Source organism: Phalacrocorax aristotelis, chromosome 5, assembly GCF_949628215.1.
Source record: "Phalacrocorax aristotelis chromosome 5, bGulAri2.1, whole genome shotgun sequence".
In the NCBI taxonomy this organism is placed as follows: domain Eukaryota; kingdom Metazoa; phylum Chordata; class Aves; order Suliformes; family Phalacrocoracidae; genus Phalacrocorax; species Phalacrocorax aristotelis.
In genome coordinates this window covers 43378532-43397358 of record NC_134280.1, presented here as the reverse complement: position 1 = coordinate 43397358, position 18827 = coordinate 43378532, and the positions used below count along the sequence as shown (strand labels likewise).

Genomic DNA, 18827 nt, shown 5'->3' with positions numbered 1-18827 from the left:
CAAGCTTGGCCAAGCTTCACCATTCAGCATGGCTGCCAGTCATCCCACCAGGCAGGAGGAAATAAGTTGATGACTCAACAGCCGTGAGTCCAGAGGCACACCACGGCAAGCCAAAATGACAAGAAGAGTGAGCCTGGCTGGGATGTCTGCATAACACCAAGGGAGAAGTTCTCCTTTGGTAGCAGGGCAGGAAGGGCAATGCTCACCCTAAAACCCATTTAACTTGATGGCTTCTACAGTGCTGGACCTAAGCAAGGGTAAAAGCCACTGATGCATTGGGAAAACCTCCCTGAAAAAGCTGGGTGTGCACATTTGTGTATAGAGGTGAGTAAGCCTGTAAGGAGCCCCTTCTTCATCCATCCTCTCCTGTTGAAAAGGCTTTTAAAATCTACAAAACAGCTTTGTGGGGTTCTTTTAAATATGTTAGAGGGTAAATGTGCAGCAGGTTTGAAGTCTGAGACCAAAGCTTCCGTGTGAGGCTCACATATGCAAATGTGAGTTAGTTAGATATAAATGTTTTGACATGTGTACGACTGCAATGGGGTGGCTGACTCTGTGTAAACTCTTTGCCTTTGATATGTCTATAAGGAAGAAAAAGCATGAGACACCTCAGCCTAAAAGGAAGAGCTGGTAAAGCTGGGGGATGAAAACATGAGATGTTTCTTTTTAAGCTTCTGCAAACGATAAGGGGGACGTCCCTTCATCTGTCAGTTCTTTAGGAGAAAGCGGGAAGAGGCTAAATAGTTCAGGTCTTTCAGAACTGTAAGCAGGCGTCATTGTGGCTTTGCTGGTTACTTTTACTTCTGCAATTGTCCTGTAGCTCGTTACTTCTTAGCCTTACTACTTTCTCAAAGGGTGCCCTTCTTTACACACATAGAAGAGACTTGCAACAGAAGCACACCCCTGATGTTGAAATTACTTTCCCCAGAGGACCCTGAGCATCACAGAGGTCTGCTTTGCTCTTTTTTATCAGGCAGGTTTGAAGGTGGTGGCCTGCAAGGCAGGTTGCACAACTCTACCCCTGGAAGTGTTACTAAAGCCCTTAAAAGTCTGAGGGTGAAAAATATGAATCTATTTCTCGTTTGACAGTGTAAAGCTTTGGAACCTGTTGAAGAAGTTTAAACGTAGGCAAATAAGGCTGTTTTTAATTTGCGGAGGGCAATCATAAATTGTTGTCAAGAAGATAAATATCAAAATAATGGGTGCATTAGCAGTGAAAGATGTGACAGGAGGTCCAAGGTAGGATGATCTAAGAACTTCCATGTGGAGCTAATCAAAGAGTGAATCTGGCTGTGCACTCAGATTAATAATACAGATGCATTAACTCCGCTTTCAGTCACGGGGTAGCGTATTTGTCTACAATGCGTTTGACACCATCGTGGTCCTCAGCAACGTCTCTCTGCTGTCATGGCTACTTCACGCTCTACAAAGCTGGTAGTTAGCATTTAAGGGAATTTATTCTTTCAGTATAGACATGATCAGAGCAAAAACTTGGTTTGGTGGGGGAAAAAGAACTCAACCCAGTTTATTTCACCGTTAGCTTTCATTAACTTGAAATAGATCTCAAGCAAATGAATCTCAGGCAACATACTCCAGATCTTTTGCAGTGCCTGCATGCACAGATTTCCTTCTCCCTGTTTGCCTGTGGTGCGCAGACACGTGTAAAAGTCATGCACACAGGGCGGTGACGGAGATGAGATGGCGTGTTCTTTTTTCACTATATGGTTTATAAACCTGCAGAATTTTAAATGGAGGAGAATTTACTCATATGCAAGCCTGGAAAGTGATGTTAGAATTCTTATAGATGCAAAATCAGCCCTACAGATGGTTTTCTCCATTTTTCTCAAATTCTTAATGTTGGGTTTGCTCTTTCAGTCAAAACACATGTTCTGTTTGCTCACCGCCAGTTTATTTTTTTGTCTTTGTCTTTTATGAAGCTCATGCACTTCAAAGTCTCCTAGTAACTGAGCAGATGACTGATAATTGGGGTGCTTTTATGATTTCCTATTCTCCTTCAGTTGAAAGGGGTTAAAACATTCATCTGAGAAGACACGCTGAGCAGTTGTTGGTAACGTCTCAATCATTTATAGTCAGCATTACTGCTTGAAATGCAGGACAGCACACAAACCTTGCATAAAAAAAAGTGATTTGTAGAAGGCTTGTATATTGGAAGGGCTTTTGAACAAGACTAAGTGTCTATATTGTGTATGTATGTGTTTTAATGTAACAGGGTTGGCTGTGTGTTTTCTGAAAATTGCAAGAAAACTCTGGTCTGTTACTGTGTTCAGAAAGTTTGCAGCATTGCCATAAAATTGGACCAAAATCTGGTGAACTTTGACTTTTTGACTTAACTGAGTACGCTTTTTTTCCTACAGGTTCTCTAACGTCAATGTTTGTCAGACTTCCTTGTGGTGGTGTCGGGGTGAGTACTCTCTTTAATGTGTAAATAATGTCCTGTTTGTTCTCCCAGTCCCATTGGTAACAAAAATTGTTGCTTTGCATTCCATCAAGTGGGTAATTGCAACCAAATGTTACCCATAAACAGGGTCTGCCTGGGGTGCGGGGTTGCAGGGACAGCCTCATGTGCCTTTCTTCAAAAGCAGCGTGAAGATTTTTAAACTATTTTGGAATGCTGAAGTGTGTGTGACATTCATAGCCATGTTTTGTCTCTGGCTTTTAGGAGAAGAAACCTCATTTCCCAGGCAGTGATGTTTAATGGCTTAGAGGTTACTACATTTGAAAGCAACCCTTGAATCCAAAAACGCTTTCTACGTAGAAACCAAGATGTGCTTTTCATGCTGCTCGTGTTGCGTAGGTGTTTCATCTTAGTATTTATACTTCAGAGCTGCCTGCCTCCTAGTGCAGGTGGAAAACATATTAATAAAATAGTGATACTGGAGGACAATATTTGGGAAGTTCCTGTAAATAGTAAGTTGCTGTATTTGTGTCTGGGCTACATTACTGTCCTTGAATGAAATGTCTCACAGGTTACGCAGCACAAGGGAAATGTAGTCTTCAGTATTTGGCGTCTTTCATTTCTCAAGCTCTGGGACAATCACGCGTGAATTCTAAAGGAGGTGACTAAAATACCCCTCCATCCGTCACAGAAAAGCTGAACATTAATTTTCAAGATTCCATATAATAAAAAGATTACTTTTGTTGCTGTTTGTTCCTTAAAGGCTAAAAAAACCCAAAATACCATTCAAATACCTCGTGTTGAATGTTTGCGTTGTTCTTTTGCTTTGAAGCCTGAAAACTTGAAAGTTTTCCTTTCAAGCCAGTCTTTCTGCTCTAAAGTTTCTCTGGAGGGTGACAGTACAGAAAATCTCAGAGAACAGGAAGGGAAAAGAATGAGAAGAGACAATAAAAGGCATTGTGTTTGAAAATTCACAGTGGTAGTTCTTACACATAATTGTAGCTCGTGAGGTTGAGTTTAGAGGTCTGGATTCTGTTATGGAAATGAAACAAAATTGTTTTCTTCCTGAGTCTTTGCAAAATCGCTGCTTTGAAAATTATCCCGTAAAAAAAAAAGAAAAAAAAAAGAATAATCGGCGTTTATTCATACCGCCACCACTGAGCACTTGTAGAGATATTTTATTTTGTATTGTAAATATGCTGCAGTCTCCTAATTCATGGCAAATTTTTGGCTAGAGTTTAAAAGGTTTGGGTTTACTCTGCCCTCCAGTCAGACATGCCATTCAAAGCAAAAATTATCATTTGCAAATGAAGACTGAATGGTAACAAGTAGAGACAGTGCCTGAGACTAGCATGGTCCCAGAAGTCTTGCATTAAATCCTAAATCAAGGCAGGGAACGCCACAGTGCTGGTGTTATCGATATGTTCCTAATAAAGATAGCGTTTGCAGTTAACTTGCTGGTTGGTTGTCTTCACAGACCCTTAAATATTAAATAAAACATTTGCTGACTTTTGTACAGTGTTTTAGCAATCCCAACAGATATTGTCATGTTTTCTAGTAAAAGATTTTTAAAACCAGTAATTTAAAAGTAATCAACTATATGATAGGAATATTTTTCATAAAAATGGATTTCTGTTGTTTTGCTTAGTTTTTCTTCCCCAGTTACCTTGGGATACAGTGCCGACTATTTGTGTACTTCGGCTGCTTTCGTGGCCGATGCAGGAAAACATGGTCTTCGCTGCTTTTGGGGTGCATTTCTAATAAGTATATAGACCCCAGCCATGTATTTATAGAGAAAATGAGGCCACGGTACAGAATGATTGGCTGTAGTACGTTAAGTGCTTTGCACTTGTATGTGCTCTGGATGGGTTTAAGCGTAGACCATTTCCTTTGGGGCAGGAGAGATGTACAGTCATCTCACAAGGTCCTTTCAATCCCACTTTCTGCTGTCTTTCAAAGTGTGAGATTTGTCAAGAAAGCTGGCTTAGCAGCATGATATGTTTATTGAAGAAATAGAGGGAAAACTGTAGTCTTTGTTAGCGTGCCAGTTCTGTGAGACAAGTTGCTCTTTATTTGATTTGCTATGGGAAACTTTTGGAAGAAGCCCTATAGCAGGATCTTTTCTGGGGCCACAGAGCGTGCCTTTCAGTAGCAGACAAAAACCAAATTATTCTCTGCACCGAATAGGATGACAAGGCATTTTTGAGATGCAAGTAATTTTTTTTTTTTTCCAAGGAAATCAGAAAAAAAAAGATTTTAAAAAATCAGAGCCTAGGGTAAAACATCAGTTATGAAGAATTTTTGTACAAGAGGATGTGTAATGTAAATCTGAGAAGTTTCAGCATATGAAGACTGCTGGGACATTGAGTGCTTGTTATGGTATAATGAAATAATTTTAAATTGTTCTCGCAAGAGACCTTAAGGGGTGTTTTTCTGCTATTGCTTGGCAGGCCGTTTTCAGGCTGCGAGGAGGCCATATAGCTTTTTTGAGTGATGGAGTTCTGTTTAGACTCTTCCTTGTTCAAGATTGCCAGGTTGGCTGAACATTACTCATCGCTGAGCAGTAGTCAGTCTCTGTTTTATCTTTTTCTTACAAGTTGAGATGGTTGTGGAGAGGCAGCCCTGGTGCTCTAAGAAGTTTGTGTGGGCTCCAGTCACTTCATAAGGGTGGATGTTTTCCTGTTGCTGAAGGAACATCAGGTGCATGTGATGATCAGAGCACCTGTAGGGTATCATCTTGACTACCACTGGTTTGTAGCCCAGGTTTGAAGGAGAAGGGATTTATTTCAGCAGAGGTTTTGTTTTCTCTTTGTCACATAATGATAAGTGTAGTCTAGGGGATGCTTCATAGCTCTTCCCATTCAGCTCACCACGGTGCTAGGCAGCTTTCCAGTTGGCTGACTGCTTCGTAAGAAGGATTTTCCCTGGAGAGCTTGATACTGCTCTGCCAAATGCTTTGCAGGGGGCAAATGTGGTGCCATAAAGAAAAAGGGAAAGAAGTTTTTAAAAATTAGTAGAATAAGGTGGGACCAGTCCTCTCTGGACCTATCACTTGTGATTGGAATTACAATCCCCAAGAAATCTGTGTATTCACTGAAATGTTGCAGTGCAGGGGGTGGGTCATAAGCAAGTGTCCTTTGCTGATGGTTTTAAATTTATTTGGGGTCATCAAAGCAAAAGCTGCCTGCAAAGGCATACAGATGGTGTCATGATGATGATAAACTAAATAGTGAAGTAGCGCATGAAATTCAGTGTTGGATGCAAAATAATGCCTGTGGGCAGGAGGGGGACTGGTCTGCAGGAGGTAAAAGCTGAATGATTGCTGCTCCTTATAACTTAGGAGCTGTGGGTGTCAGATGAAATTATGGGCTGGAAAGCTTGAAACAGAGTTCTGCAAACAATTAAATGCATTTGTCTTCCGTAGGGGATTTTATGTAGATTAAAAGAATAGATGGATCTGTAAGGTGATGTAGAGCAGTTTATGGGAGGGAAGCCCATGAAGAGCTGTTAAACGCCAGGATGAAGAATGAAGTATGGAGCTTGGGCAGCCATGAGTTCTTCTTACCAGCAAGCAAGACAAAGCTGAAGAGTGAAGGAGTAGGAAAAATTTTAGAGCAAATCAGTTCATTACATAACACCTTTTGATATCTCTCTTTAAAAACTAAGTCATAGTGTCTCAAAATCAATGAGAAAAGGATAAAATTGTTCCCCAGTGCTTGGAAACTCTTGTCAGGTCTTTTTTTCTTCCCCTCATTGGTTTGTTTGATACGAGGAAGCCTTCACATCACTGTAGCTGACACTAACAAACCTCCTCCCATCTGCAGACATCTCAGTGTAGCGGGAACGGAAGAAAGCACAGAAGCACTCATATCAACAGATTTGAGCTCTGATTTCAACAACAGTAATTTATTCCTGCTGATCTTTAGCAGCATCTACAAGTGCAGTATGCGGTATTTTTACTTCGGACATTACCTTCACTTCTCTGCAGCACACACTCTTTTCTTAATGTATGACTTACATGCACCAGACCATTACCTAATCTGTGATAATTAGAAGAAGATTTTGGAGAACAGAGTTTGAGCTTTGAAAATCTGCAAAATAGTTCCAGCATACTTACATCCAAATTCTTCAAAACACTCAAAGACTTATCTTAAGATAGCTAATAACTTTGTTTTCTTTCGTGTGCAGTATTTTCTTTTTCTGTGCACATTCTAAAAATATCTAAAGATCTAGGGCTTTAGAAAATGTTCTCTATGTTTTTGATCTCTTCCAGAATATGGTATTCTATTTTTGGTTGGCAGGTCTTGATTAGACCATATAGAAAAATCTTTACCTGTGCAAACAAAGTACATTATCCCAGAGCGGAGACAACAAAAAGGACTTCTGTGGAATGTAAATGAGAAGAGACTAATTAGCAAGTCTTAGAAGAACAAAAATACTAGCATGGTTATTTCATCAGTGCTTTAGAGCAGTAGGAGATGCCGTTAGGTAAAGACAACTTGCTGGCAGCACACTGTGTGCTGCTGTCGCCTAAGCATGATGATGAGCAGAACTCCTTCATTCCCCTTCACTTTACAGAGCTGGAGCTGCTGTGCAACTTGTCTCTCCCTGTCCCTGTGCTTAATTTCTTATCTGTGTAGCTCTTCAGCTAAAGAAAAGATTATAATAATGAAACCTTTTATAAGACCCTCCTCATTTCATTTTTAAATAGCTGTATGTTAGTATACAGCATAGTATACAGCATGAGTAGGAACCTTATTGTGTATTTTAATAAATACTTAAGTTATAAGGAAGAAAAACTCTTTCAGGTTTTACCCTGAAACATCTTATGTACTTCTTGTAGAAGAGAGCCTGTGTCAAACTGTTGACCTTTCCTCTTCTGCATTTCCTTATCATGTTCTACTGCGAAGGTTGAGAGCCTGCAGCAGGTCCCAAGTGCTGAAGTTCCTCTCCCCACCTCTAAAGGAACCCTCTCCTACAGGCTCGTTAGCAGAAATGGCAGCTCTTTATTGGAATGAGCAAGGCATTAATATTCTCAAGAAGACAAGTGTGTTGACCAGGAAAACTGCTCCTCATCCAACAGCAGCAGATGTGGAAGGCTCAGTACTTCTGATGCAGTTGTATCCTCCAGCTCGGAAGAAAAAAGAGAAATATATGCTGTTGTATCCACAAAAGGCAAGAAGTATGCTTCCTCTCTCTATAAAGTCCTTCCAGATGGTAAGGCTTGATGTGCTGTCCCAGCAACAACTCCTGTGATGGCAACTACATCAAAGAGCTCATAGGCAGGCAAAGCCAAATAGCATCTCCCCTGTAACGAACCTCAGAATTCAGGAATGACGGAAGGGTCAACAGCAGCCTGTGCACCAAAGAGCAGCAGCTTCAGAGCTGGAGAGCAGTCCAGCTCAGGGCCACATTAATAACATTTTCCACCATGACAGAACCTACACCACCCTGCTGCAGAGCACTGATGGCTTCAGTGGTACTGTTCAAACACTTACTTACGGTCATACAGATAATGAAGAGCTGCTTTGGAGTAGGGTCCAGTGGTCTCCAGACATCTGTTCCAGGGAAGGTGGCTGGGTGTTAAATCCTTATCTCAGAGATGTTTGCACACAGGATAGGGCACCGGAGAGCTTGTGGGTGGCAGCAGACACCTCTGAATCCAGTCTTCCTCCTGCTGGGGAGCTGAGTATGGGGGCATAGCAGTCCTTGAAATTTGCTTCTAAATCAGAGGTAGAATACTTCTTTCTAAGGACTTAATTTCTTTCTGTAAAATAATAATAACTCTTTGGAACCACTCTGTCTTGCCCTCCTCGTTCTTCTTGAAATGCTGCTACTATGAGCCTGGTTTACACAGGCATCAAAGGGCCTGAATGTGGTGGTGCTTGGCTTAGGCACTGGTGGTTTCTGCGTGCTTTATGGGGAAGGCTGGCACAAACAGATGTCTGAGGAGATCCGAGGTTCCCTTAGGTAAAGCCATGCTTAAGGACGTGTGAATTTTGGTTTTTTGTATTTCTACTCTGGTGCCTCACGGTGAATGAAGATGGCCCTCTGCAATTCTGCCTCTGTGGGTGGGGCCTGGTACTTGGTGTGGGCAGGGGGAGAGGGAGGCTCTTAGCTACTGGTGTCCTGCAGCGTTTTCCTTCAAGACCAAGAAGGATGGGTTAGATATACTCAAAGATGAGCTAGATATGCTCAGCCCAGACTGCATGGTGCAGCTGTATCTCAGTTGAGCAGTGAGGCCAAGGACACTGAGGTGGTCAGCTCTTAGCAAAAGGCAAGTAGATGTTCTCTGTTGTATAAACCATGATTGTCTCCCAGTCACAGATGGTGGGGGGAGAGGATCCAGGGATGAAGACTGCTGGATCCCCTGAGGGAACATAGCAGTATCATCCTGATTGCAAAGCAAGTTGACCATCCTGTAACATTTTTACAGGACTGCTGATGAGAAGCCCAAAGATGGGCCCTCACAGAGCACTAATGTGCTGGTCAGTGGGGAGAAGCAGCAGCTTCGTGATCTTCCCACCTTACTAGGGGCTTTTGGAGGGACATGGTCAGATCTCAGTCCCATCTTCTGCATGCATGCAGTACTGGTCCAGGACTCCTGGAGGTGTCATGCATAATCCAGACCCCATTATGCTTCTGTTCTCATGTTACTGCCCAAAATTATGGAGTCCGGGGGAGCCCTCATACCACAGATAGTCACTGTAGGCATTTTCCGCCGATGCAGTAGCTTTCCCCAGAGTGTGAGACAGTGCAGCATTGGCAGCATTACCACGCTGGCTTTTTGGTATTCTCCAAATGCTTTCTTGGTTTACTGTGACTTAAAACCGTCCTCCAGGCAGATGCTGCCAGAAGTCATCCCTGAAAAAAGACCTGGGATGATTTCTGCTGGCTTTAGCAGAGCCGTGAAGATGGTGGATCAATCTTGTGTGGGGCAACTTGCATATTCTCGCAGCTCAGTGAGCAGACTGGATTCCAGACAAAACAAATAATCTCTCTCTTTCCTTCTTCTTTGCCACTGTTTCCATAAATATGCTCAACAGAGAGGAATATGTGAAAACTAGCTGGTGATCCCTCACATGGAAAAATGTTACAATTATCCTGCGATGTTCCCGGGCAGCTGAGCTGTCGTGACATGGGGCAGTCCCAGCAGTCTGACTTTTGCAAAGACTGCGACTGGCAAGAAGCAAACAAGCTTGGCTTTCATCACTGTGTGCAAGACAGACGGGGTGCAGCAGAGGAGATCCAGAGCTTCAGCCTGGAAACAGCCCCCCGGGAGCTGTCCTTCCCCCTCTGTTCTCCGCGGAGTCTTGGCTGAATGGCAGTTAAAAAAAAGAACAGGCATTTCATCACATGTCCGCAAACTAATCTTGTCTTTATATGGTTTTTGGGATGTTTTATTTAAATTAGGATGTGATCTCATATAATAACAGCACAGGGATGTCTGCAGAATGCCTTGCCTTGTCTTGCCTGTGTCCTATTTGCACATCTTCATGGGGAAAATATAGAGGATGCTGGTCCTGTCAGATATTTAACATTGAAGCAAACATCTCCAGTCAGCAATGAGATGTTGAAGGTCTGTTGTTAGCTTTGATGAGACAGCGTTGATCTTATGGTTCCCCAGGGAAGCTTCTATTAGCATAATCTTACCCTGGCACTGCTGGGCAAGCATATTTTAAATGTCCATTATTAAACATTCTCCTTTGTTGTGGAGTTGTTTGGGGGTGGGTTGGTTGGTTTGTTTGTTTTTATTTTATAGAATCATTGAATGATTTTGTAAACCTTTTTATTTCATCTGGGGTCAGTTTCCTTCAGCAATTAAAGAGAAATACTGATACCATGGTGTTGGTAGGAGTATTGGTAGGAGACACCTGCAAGTTTGCAGTCCTTGAGATACTGAATTTGTTCCTCTGGTAGGCTTCTGACCCTTTAGTGGTGCAGAGCTGTTGCAAATGGTCATCTCTTAAGTGTCATTTGGTTGGATGGACACTCAGTAGTGGTGATGTTACAATCATCGGTGGGATCCTAGCCCTGGTACTGCCAAGATCAGTTCTGCAATTTAATGCATTTGAAATTAATGTATTTACATTTAATGCCTTTAATGCATTTATGCATTTAATACATATGAATAACTTAATTATAAAATGTGGGTGTCTGTTTTCTCGCTGTCCTCGTTTCTTCTAAACGTGGTTCCTGTGTGCCTCTGTTAGGTCGACAGTGACACAATTTGGAATGAAGTTCACTCATCCGGTGCTGCTCGCCTGGCTGTGGGCTGTGTCATTGAGCTCGTTTTCAAAGTAGCCACGGGAGAACTGAAGGTTGGTATGAAAATAACACTTGGCTTTGATACAAGCTCTGTAGAGGACTCGGCTCATGGCTGGGTATGCAGGAGGTCCACTTAGCTTCATTTTAATGGCACCATCTGGATTCAGTCATAAAAATTTTTTAGGATATCAACAAGTGAACAGTCTCCTGGTGAATGTTCTTACTCACCGATTGAAAGGAAGAAAGAAACCAGAGCAGCAAATGAAATCACTATTCCAGTGTTATCTGAGGGTCTTGCTGTTGCCTTCAGCTGGGCCAGCCTGTTTGCTGTTTCAGTGACCTCATACAGAATATTTTTTTCCCCTGAATGGAAGGAAATGCTGTACTAACCAGTTTCCGTAAAATTCATGTGGACTTTTTCCCCCTCAAAAGTAAGGAGAGCATCATCCACTGCTGTGGTCTTATGAGAAAACCATTGAGAACAGCTACATAGTTCCAGAGCAGAATTAATGCCTCTGGCTGCAATCTCTGCATCCACTTTGTGCAATAAACCTTCCTTTCTGTCTCACTTCTCCATTTTTCTTATTTTTTTTGTGTAGAATGGATTTGCTGTTGTTCGGCCTCCAGGTCACCATGCAGAAGAGAGCACACCCATGTAAGTATATGTATGTGCTTTATCAGCTTGCTTCAGTGTTTGTCAGTTGTGTGATCAGCAGCTGGAAATTAGAAAGGTGGTTTGTTAGTTTTAGTATTGCAGAATTTCTTGCTTATTGATAAGCAAGAAAGTATTGTATTCAAAGCTCCCAGTAATTCTCTGGAAGAGGGCAAGATCCTGCTTAGTAGTTTCAGGTGGGGTTTTTTTAGCAAGAATCAGCATTACAGTCATACTTTTAAAAAGTACTGATGCTTTTATTTGCTTTACTCTTGTGAATTGTTTTAAATTAAATGCTGATGGCTTGTCCAATGTGAGGAAAGCGAGGGTACACAACTAATAGTAGTAATAGTAACCATAACTGTGTCCTGAGGTCACAACACTCAATTAGTAGAGTGTCAGAGTGAGAAGGCTTCACAAAGCAAAAGCTGAAGTTGAGCATCTTGCATGTGGTTAATATAGCAAGGGTTTTACCATCAGACTGTTAGCAAATCAGGGTCCCATGCATAAATCATGTTGGCTTTGTGTATCTGGCTTAATATGTGCTGAAGTTTCCTGTCTCAGGTACTTCAGCACTCTTTGGTGGGAGATAGAATCATAGAATCATTTAAATTGAAAAAGACCTTTAAGATCACCAAGTCCAACCGTTAACCCAGCACTGCTGGGTCCACCACTAAACCATGTCCCTAAGCACCACCTCTAGACATCTTTTAAATACCTGCAGGGATGGTGACTCAACCACCTCCAGGCAGCCTGTTCCAATGTTTGACAACCCCTTTCATGCAGAAATTTTTTATAATACCCAATCTAAACCTTCCCTGCTGCAACTTGAGGGCGTTTACTCTTGACCTATCTCTTGTAACCTGGGAGAAGAGACGTACACCCACCTCACTACAGCCTCCTTTCAGGTAGTTGTAGAGAGCAATAAGGTCTCGCCTCAGCCTCCTCCTCTCCAGGCTAAACAACCCCAGCTCCCTCAGCTGCTCCTCATAAGTCTTGTTCTCCAGACCCTTCACCAGCTTCATTGCCCTTCTCTGGACATGCTCCAGCACCTCAATGTCCTTCTTGTAGTGAGGGGCCCAAAACTGAACACACTATTTGAGGTGTGGCCTCACCAGTGCCAAGTACAGGGGCACGATCACCTCCCTGCTCCTGCTGGCCACACCATTCCTGATACAAGCCAGGATGCTGTTGGCCACCTGGGCACACTGCTGGCTCATGTTCAGCCAGCTGTCAGCCAACACCCCCAGGTCCTTCGCCACCAGGGGAGCTTTCCAGCCAGGCAGCTTTCCAGCCACTCCTCCCCAAGCCTGTAGCATTGCATGGGGTTGGTGTGACCAAAGTGCAGGACCCAGCACTTGGCCTTGTTAAACCTCATACAATTGGCCTTGGACCATCAATCCAGCCTGTCCAGCTCCCTCTGCAGAGCCTTCCTCCCCTCAAGCAGATTGACACTCCTGCCCAACTCAGTTTCATCTGCAAACTTACTGAGGGTGCACTTGATCCCCTCATCCACATCATTGATAAAGGTATTAAACAGATCTGGCCCCAACACTGAACCCTGGGGAGCACCACTTGTGACCAACCGCCAACTGGATTTAGCTCCATTCATTACAACTCTTTGGGCCCAACCATCCAGACAATTTTTTATCCAGCAAGGGGTATGCCTGTCCAAGCCAAGAGCCGCCGGTTTTTCCCGAGGGATGCTGTGGGAGAGGGTGTCAAAGGCTTTACTAAAGTCTGGGTAAGCAACATCCACAGACTTTCTCTCATCCACTAAGCAGGTCATCTTGTCATAGGAGGAGATGAGGTTAGTCAATAGCAGATGAGTGCTTGGTGTTGAGTTCCCCTCAACCCAGCGTTTTGAGGCCTCTCTGAGCATGTCCGCTCCCTGCCAGCCACGCACTGTAGTGCTCCAGCCCTGGGTCCTTTCCCTTTCTTTCCCCCTTGCTGCGTCTCATCCTCATCTGCTCCTGTCCCCTTCCCTCACACGCAGCGCTGGAGGTCCCATGCGCAGCTGGCACCATGCCGCAGTGAGATGCTGCTGATTCGGGCAAGTGTGAAATGTTCCCCATTTCCAGAGAGATCACAAGACACCTGCTGCTGCGTGGCTATTTTGTGTTTCTAATTGAGCACATGTGCATCTTCCAGGGAGAAAAGAAGAGCAAAAGCAGAAGGAATTTTTTCCTACAGTGTTATATCTAGATGATAGATGCACTGGGACCAAAGAAAACTTATAATTAACACCTCTCATTTTCCTTTTTTTTCCTCCCTCTCATCACCTCCAGGGGTTTCTGCTATTTTAACTCCGTGGCAATTGCAGCCAAGCTGCTCCAGCAAAGACTGAATGTTAGCAAAATCCTTATAGTGGACTGGGTGAGTAAATGCTGGTTCTTGCCCTTCAGGAGAGCAGTTGAAAACTTTTTTGGGCTTTTTTTCTTGCAAGGGCAACCCTGGCTTTGTAAGTCAGTGGAAAATTATGTTGCCTGTGGTCCGCAAGCCAAAATTTTTTTAAGTTGTTTCGGGATTTTTTGTTTATGTTTTTTTATTAAAGTGTTTTTAATATAAGAAATATTTCTTAAGGCATCCATAGTTTTCAGAATAAATTGTAATTAAGAACTGGTTGCTTTCTAAAACAAGTCCATAACACAGTCTCAAGGATGGGTAACTGCAAACCGTGCTGAGTTCTCGTTATTTGTTTCTGAAGGTTTTTGACCTCAAATGTTACAATACATCCCAGCTTTCTTTTCAAGATGTGAGGACCGGTTATTGAGAGGGATGGGCTGTCTGGCACAGCTTGACCGTCGGTCTGGATGGCCTCAGTGTCCTGCCTCTGGGCCACTGCAGCCTCTGTGCAAGTGGGCAGGCAGTCAAAAGCGATCTCTAAATTGGAACAAGACAGTGAAGTACTCTGCAGACAATGCAGCAGATTTGAGAAAGAGCTTGTTCGGGATTTTGCTATGGCAATGTATAGATTTAAAAATGTGGCTGATTGATTTTTGTAGGTGTAAAAATGTGTTTATGAGGCTGTGCAGGCATTCAAGTTGCTGGCTATCAGCCAAGAGTTTTGATTGTCACAAATCTCCCATGGTCTAGACCAGTGAGTTGAACTTGTTTTATTTGTCTTTTTGACTTACTGGATAGACATGTCTTTCCTCACTTCCCCCCAACTGTTTTTCATGTCAGAAAGGGGCATTTTGAATACCCATCCCACATTTCTGCACCAAGTAGCAATGCAATAGGGGATCTGGGTAATGGCTTTGTGTCATTTAACCTTGTTGGGCTTGACACAACTTTGCTGGGCGCTTGTATCAGTGGTCACTCCACAGTCTGATTAAAGATGCAAATTTGTGGTAACTAATTCAGTCTCTCCGTCCCTGAAGACCGGGTATGAATCCAGTTCTCCCCATCCAAGTAAATTGGTCCTGTCTTCAGTTTTGATATACGCTTGAGATTGTGTTTATGCCCATTTATCCTGTGGGTTAAACGAGCAGTGTAACCTGAAACCAGCTGTGCAAAGCAGGTTACTGTCATCTGTGATAAACTGCTTCAGCTAGATCAGAGAAGCACAGAAAACAAAGCACAACAGCAAAGAAAACCCCTCCAAACCCCAAGTTGATGGCTTTAATCTGCGTTTTTACGAAGGTGCTAACCTCCCTCATATAATGCAATCTCTGTCCCTGAAGGATGTTCACCACGGGAATGGTACTCAGCAAGCTTTCTACAATGATCCTAATGTTCTTTATATTTCACTACATCGCTATGATGATGGGAACTTCTTTCCAGGCAGTGGTGCTCCCGATGAGGTAAGAGCATGGATCAGCGTAGCATCCGTGTCTGATAGACCTGCTCAGGGCTGTCATTTAGGTGTCCCACATAATCTCAGGGAGTCTCTGTCAGGCAAGGCTTGGAGCGAAGCTCCTGCCACCGCTCCCGCTCTTGTGCTTGTTAGTGTGCCTTTGGGAATGTGCCACCCAGATTTGTGCATTCGGTGCCTTCTTGCCCAAGTCCTAACAGCCATGGGCATTGTGTCCTGCCCCACAAGCTGGCAGGAGAGCGTGTGCTTTGGCTAACGAGTAGAAAATAAGTCAATGCAGTTAGGCTCTCCAGCCCTTATGGGAGAACCTGTTCCAGAGGAGCCCTTTGCCAGCTGTCCCAGTACTCCATGTACTTTTCAAGATTTCCCCTCTCTAGGCATAAGTTGTTTCTTAGATGGAGGAGGAACACATTGTCCAGGGCTATGCCACTGGCCCTTGGGTTTCCTGGCACAGGCTTGGAGCCCATTCATCCCCCCCTTCTCCTGGCCCTGACAAGGCTTTCCTCACCGTCACTGCTGCATTCACACTGCATGGCCCCAACGGTGGGATTTGAGCATCAGTCACTGGTGCTGCTGGACTAAATCCACCAGTTCCTGTTTGTGGCCTCGGAGCCTCCTGCAGAAGGGCTAGATCAACGGAGGTGGGAGCCCTTTCTCCCTAAACTCTGGATGGATACTCCTACCTCCATTGCATCCTTCCTTTCCCTCTAGGTTGGCAGGAAATATTATCTTTCCAGAGTGATTTATCAAAGGGAAATGATATGAAATACTTCGTTTTGTGTGCTCTGAGGCATGCCAGATTACATCTGAAAACTCCTAGAGTTCTTACTCTGTCAATTTTATATTTTCCTGTTTATCAAACATCAACATTGCCATTTTGGTTTCTAAAGAAACTTAAACATAATATGACACTGTTTCATTGCCCTGTTTGTGCACTACTGTTGTAGTGAACAAACAACAGCCCTTTGCATCAGGCTTAATTTCTGCTTCAGGATATGGAAAGGTCTCAAACCTACTTTTTTGCTGACTTTCAAATAATCTAGTAATCTGTTTACAAAATATCTAGTATTGTAAGGAAACACTAGACTACACCATCCACTCTGTATTTACCATTTATAGTGATTTTTAGATGTGTTGTTCCAGACCAAATAAAACGAAGAATACAAAATAAATTCAGTTAAAGCCACAGATGGATGAATAACCCACTGTGGATGGATGAACCCTGTGTGTTTTTCTACCAGCAGTATTTGCACCAATACAAGGAGTAATATGCAATAAAAGCCCTGCAGCTTTATCTAGCCTGAATTAGCTGGCTGTGTATTGTATAACACATTAATTTTCGATAATTCTCCCACCCACAACATACTCAGAGACCCAAAAAAAACCCACAAAAAACAAACTGTGTGTGTAGGAGCTCAGAGCCCTGTGCGGAGCTGCCAATGGCCGGTGGCAGCAAGTACTGCCCAGCTCCCTCGCTGTCCCTGGGGACCCACAGCCTGTGCTCAAGCAACTACAAGTCCCCGCTTGATGAAGGGACTGAACACAGGCTTTTGGTTTTCAATATGGATGGGGAAAACATGGCCCTGCTTCTTGGTAAACAAATTACTAGAAACCCCTCATTTATTTTTCAGTTTTCCCCTTCCTCGGGTATTTGCAGTCAATGCAGATGGGGACATTTGCAGTACCTGCAAGGATGGGGGTGTACTTACATTTACCACCCACGTGTCCTTCAAGTAGCGAAAAATCTCTTCTCTGTGAATCATATTTTTCCCCAGCAGAGGGGGAGCTCGCTCTGATAAAAACTGTGCGTTTTTTCTCCCAGTTGCAACTGTACTGAAATACAAAATATGCTTCTGAGTAAAGCTGAAAACAACTTAAGGAAAGGTATTGCATGTTACACACTCTCCTCCAAAAGAGGAGGAGGATCCAGCTGAATGATGAGGTGGTTTTTGAGTGAGCAGCAGTCAAATATCGCTGGTCCACAGCTCCCATAAAGGTCAGAGCGTGGAGGAGCTTTATTTTCACTCTTGTTTTGGGGACTTGCTTTAGAGGGAAAAATTAACCTCACTACCGCCAAGCTATTGAATCAAAATCCATATTCAACTGGAAAAATATTAAGACAGCAGAGGTGTGTTGCCAGAGTTCACTGTTTCCACATGTGTAATTGAGTACCATCTCCCTTTTTCAGGTTGGCACAGGAGCAGGAGTTGGTTTCAATGTTAACATGGCCTTTACTGGTGGCCTTGATCCACCGATGGGAGACACAGAATACTTAACTGCTTTCAGGTAATATTGAAGTTCTCCTCTTACAAACATATTTTTTCACCTAAACTGCATTTCTTTTTCTTCATGCAGTCCTCCTTAATCTTGAGTTTCTCTCTTTCTAAGTTTAGAAATACAAGATTTACATCTAGTTGCAGTTACTTTTTGAGGTCAATAACAAAAATAAAGCTGAATTAAGGAAATAGGATATTTCCAGCCACAAGAAGTGTGCTGCTGACATTAGGAGATTGACATACTTGCTGCTCAGCATTGATTAATGCATGTGTGTAAAATGTCAACTTATATGAATAAGCTTTTCTGGTTTTGGCAAAAAATCTTTTTACCTCTTTTGGGTGAGTATTTCCATGGGCACAGGGGAAGGGAACCCAGACAAACTTTTTAACGATCATCCTGAGTTGAAATTTGGGAGTGCAGCTGCCCTGAGACTTGAGATGTCATTACTGCGCTGCGGACGATGATGGTACCTGAGTTCTGGGCAAGGTGGCCATGCAGCCCCTCCCCTGCAAGAGCTCTGCTCACCACTCACTCCACAGCTCACTTCCAAGTGTACCTAGCAAAGGGACATGGGCTTGTTTTGATAAACTGTAGATTTCATTATTGTTCACCCAAGATATTGAATATGCCTGTTCCAACCAACTGGAAATTGAAATGACTGAACTGCTGGGTTTTGGTTTCTCCTCAGAATCGGCATGTGTTATGAATAAAAAAATACAACCGTCTCTTAAATAAGTGTTACTTATCAGTCACTGTCAGAGTGTGAATGAAGGTAAGCAAAGCTGTGGAGTTGAATTAATGTGTTGCTGTGATATCCTCCCTGATTAGCAGTAACAATAAAGCCAGATATAAACCACTGTGCTGGGTTGTACAAGCATATTCAAGTGTGCTCCAAAAAACTGACATCATTTGAGTCTCTAAATGGAGTGGGAGATGAAGCCACTTGTCCTGCTGGTCTTACTGTCCTGCTCACAGAAGCGTGTGATACCTTAGGATCACCAGAGGCATCTGCAGGGAATCGTTTGATCTGATCCTTACCTTCTTCCTCATATCAACATCATCAGAAGAGATGCATGAAGCAAAACACGTTAGCTGATCTACGGTCATGTATGCCCAGGTTGTGGTCTCTCTGAGCAGTGTCACTGTGGGAGCACTGCAAGATTATGGGTTGAATGTCATCTTTCTGCTCTGAGCAGCTAATGGGCAAAATACCCCAATAGAGCCTACAGAAGCAACAGAATAACAAGGTAAAACGAAGGTGGGTCTCTGGGTAGAAGAGAACTTGTAAGTAATGCAGTAGTGAATAGAGGCCAGCGTGAGACTACACTGTCCTTTCTGGTACTCTTTCCAGAAGAATGAATATAATTCTCTGACCTGCCAGATATATAGGCTTTATT

The 18827-nt window shown here is 43.2% G+C and overlaps 1 protein-coding gene across 8 annotated transcripts in view; it reads left to right on the top strand.

Moving 5' to 3' along the window:
* Positions 1-18827, top strand: part of HDAC4 (histone deacetylase 4) — a 262455-nt gene that overhangs the window by 224142 nt on the left and 19486 nt on the right. For all 8 annotated transcript variants that reach the window (XM_075094174.1, XM_075094175.1, XM_075094177.1 and 5 more), the window contains 6 exons: positions 2376-2422; positions 10630-10737; positions 11284-11339; positions 13625-13712; positions 15023-15142; positions 17342-17439. In XM_075094174.1, coding sequence (XP_074950275.1) covers positions 2376-2422; positions 10630-10737; positions 11284-11339; positions 13625-13712; positions 15023-15142; positions 17342-17439 — 517 coding nt within the window. The remainder of the gene's footprint in view (positions 1-2375; positions 2423-10629; positions 10738-11283; positions 11340-13624; positions 13713-15022; positions 15143-17341; positions 17440-18827) is intronic.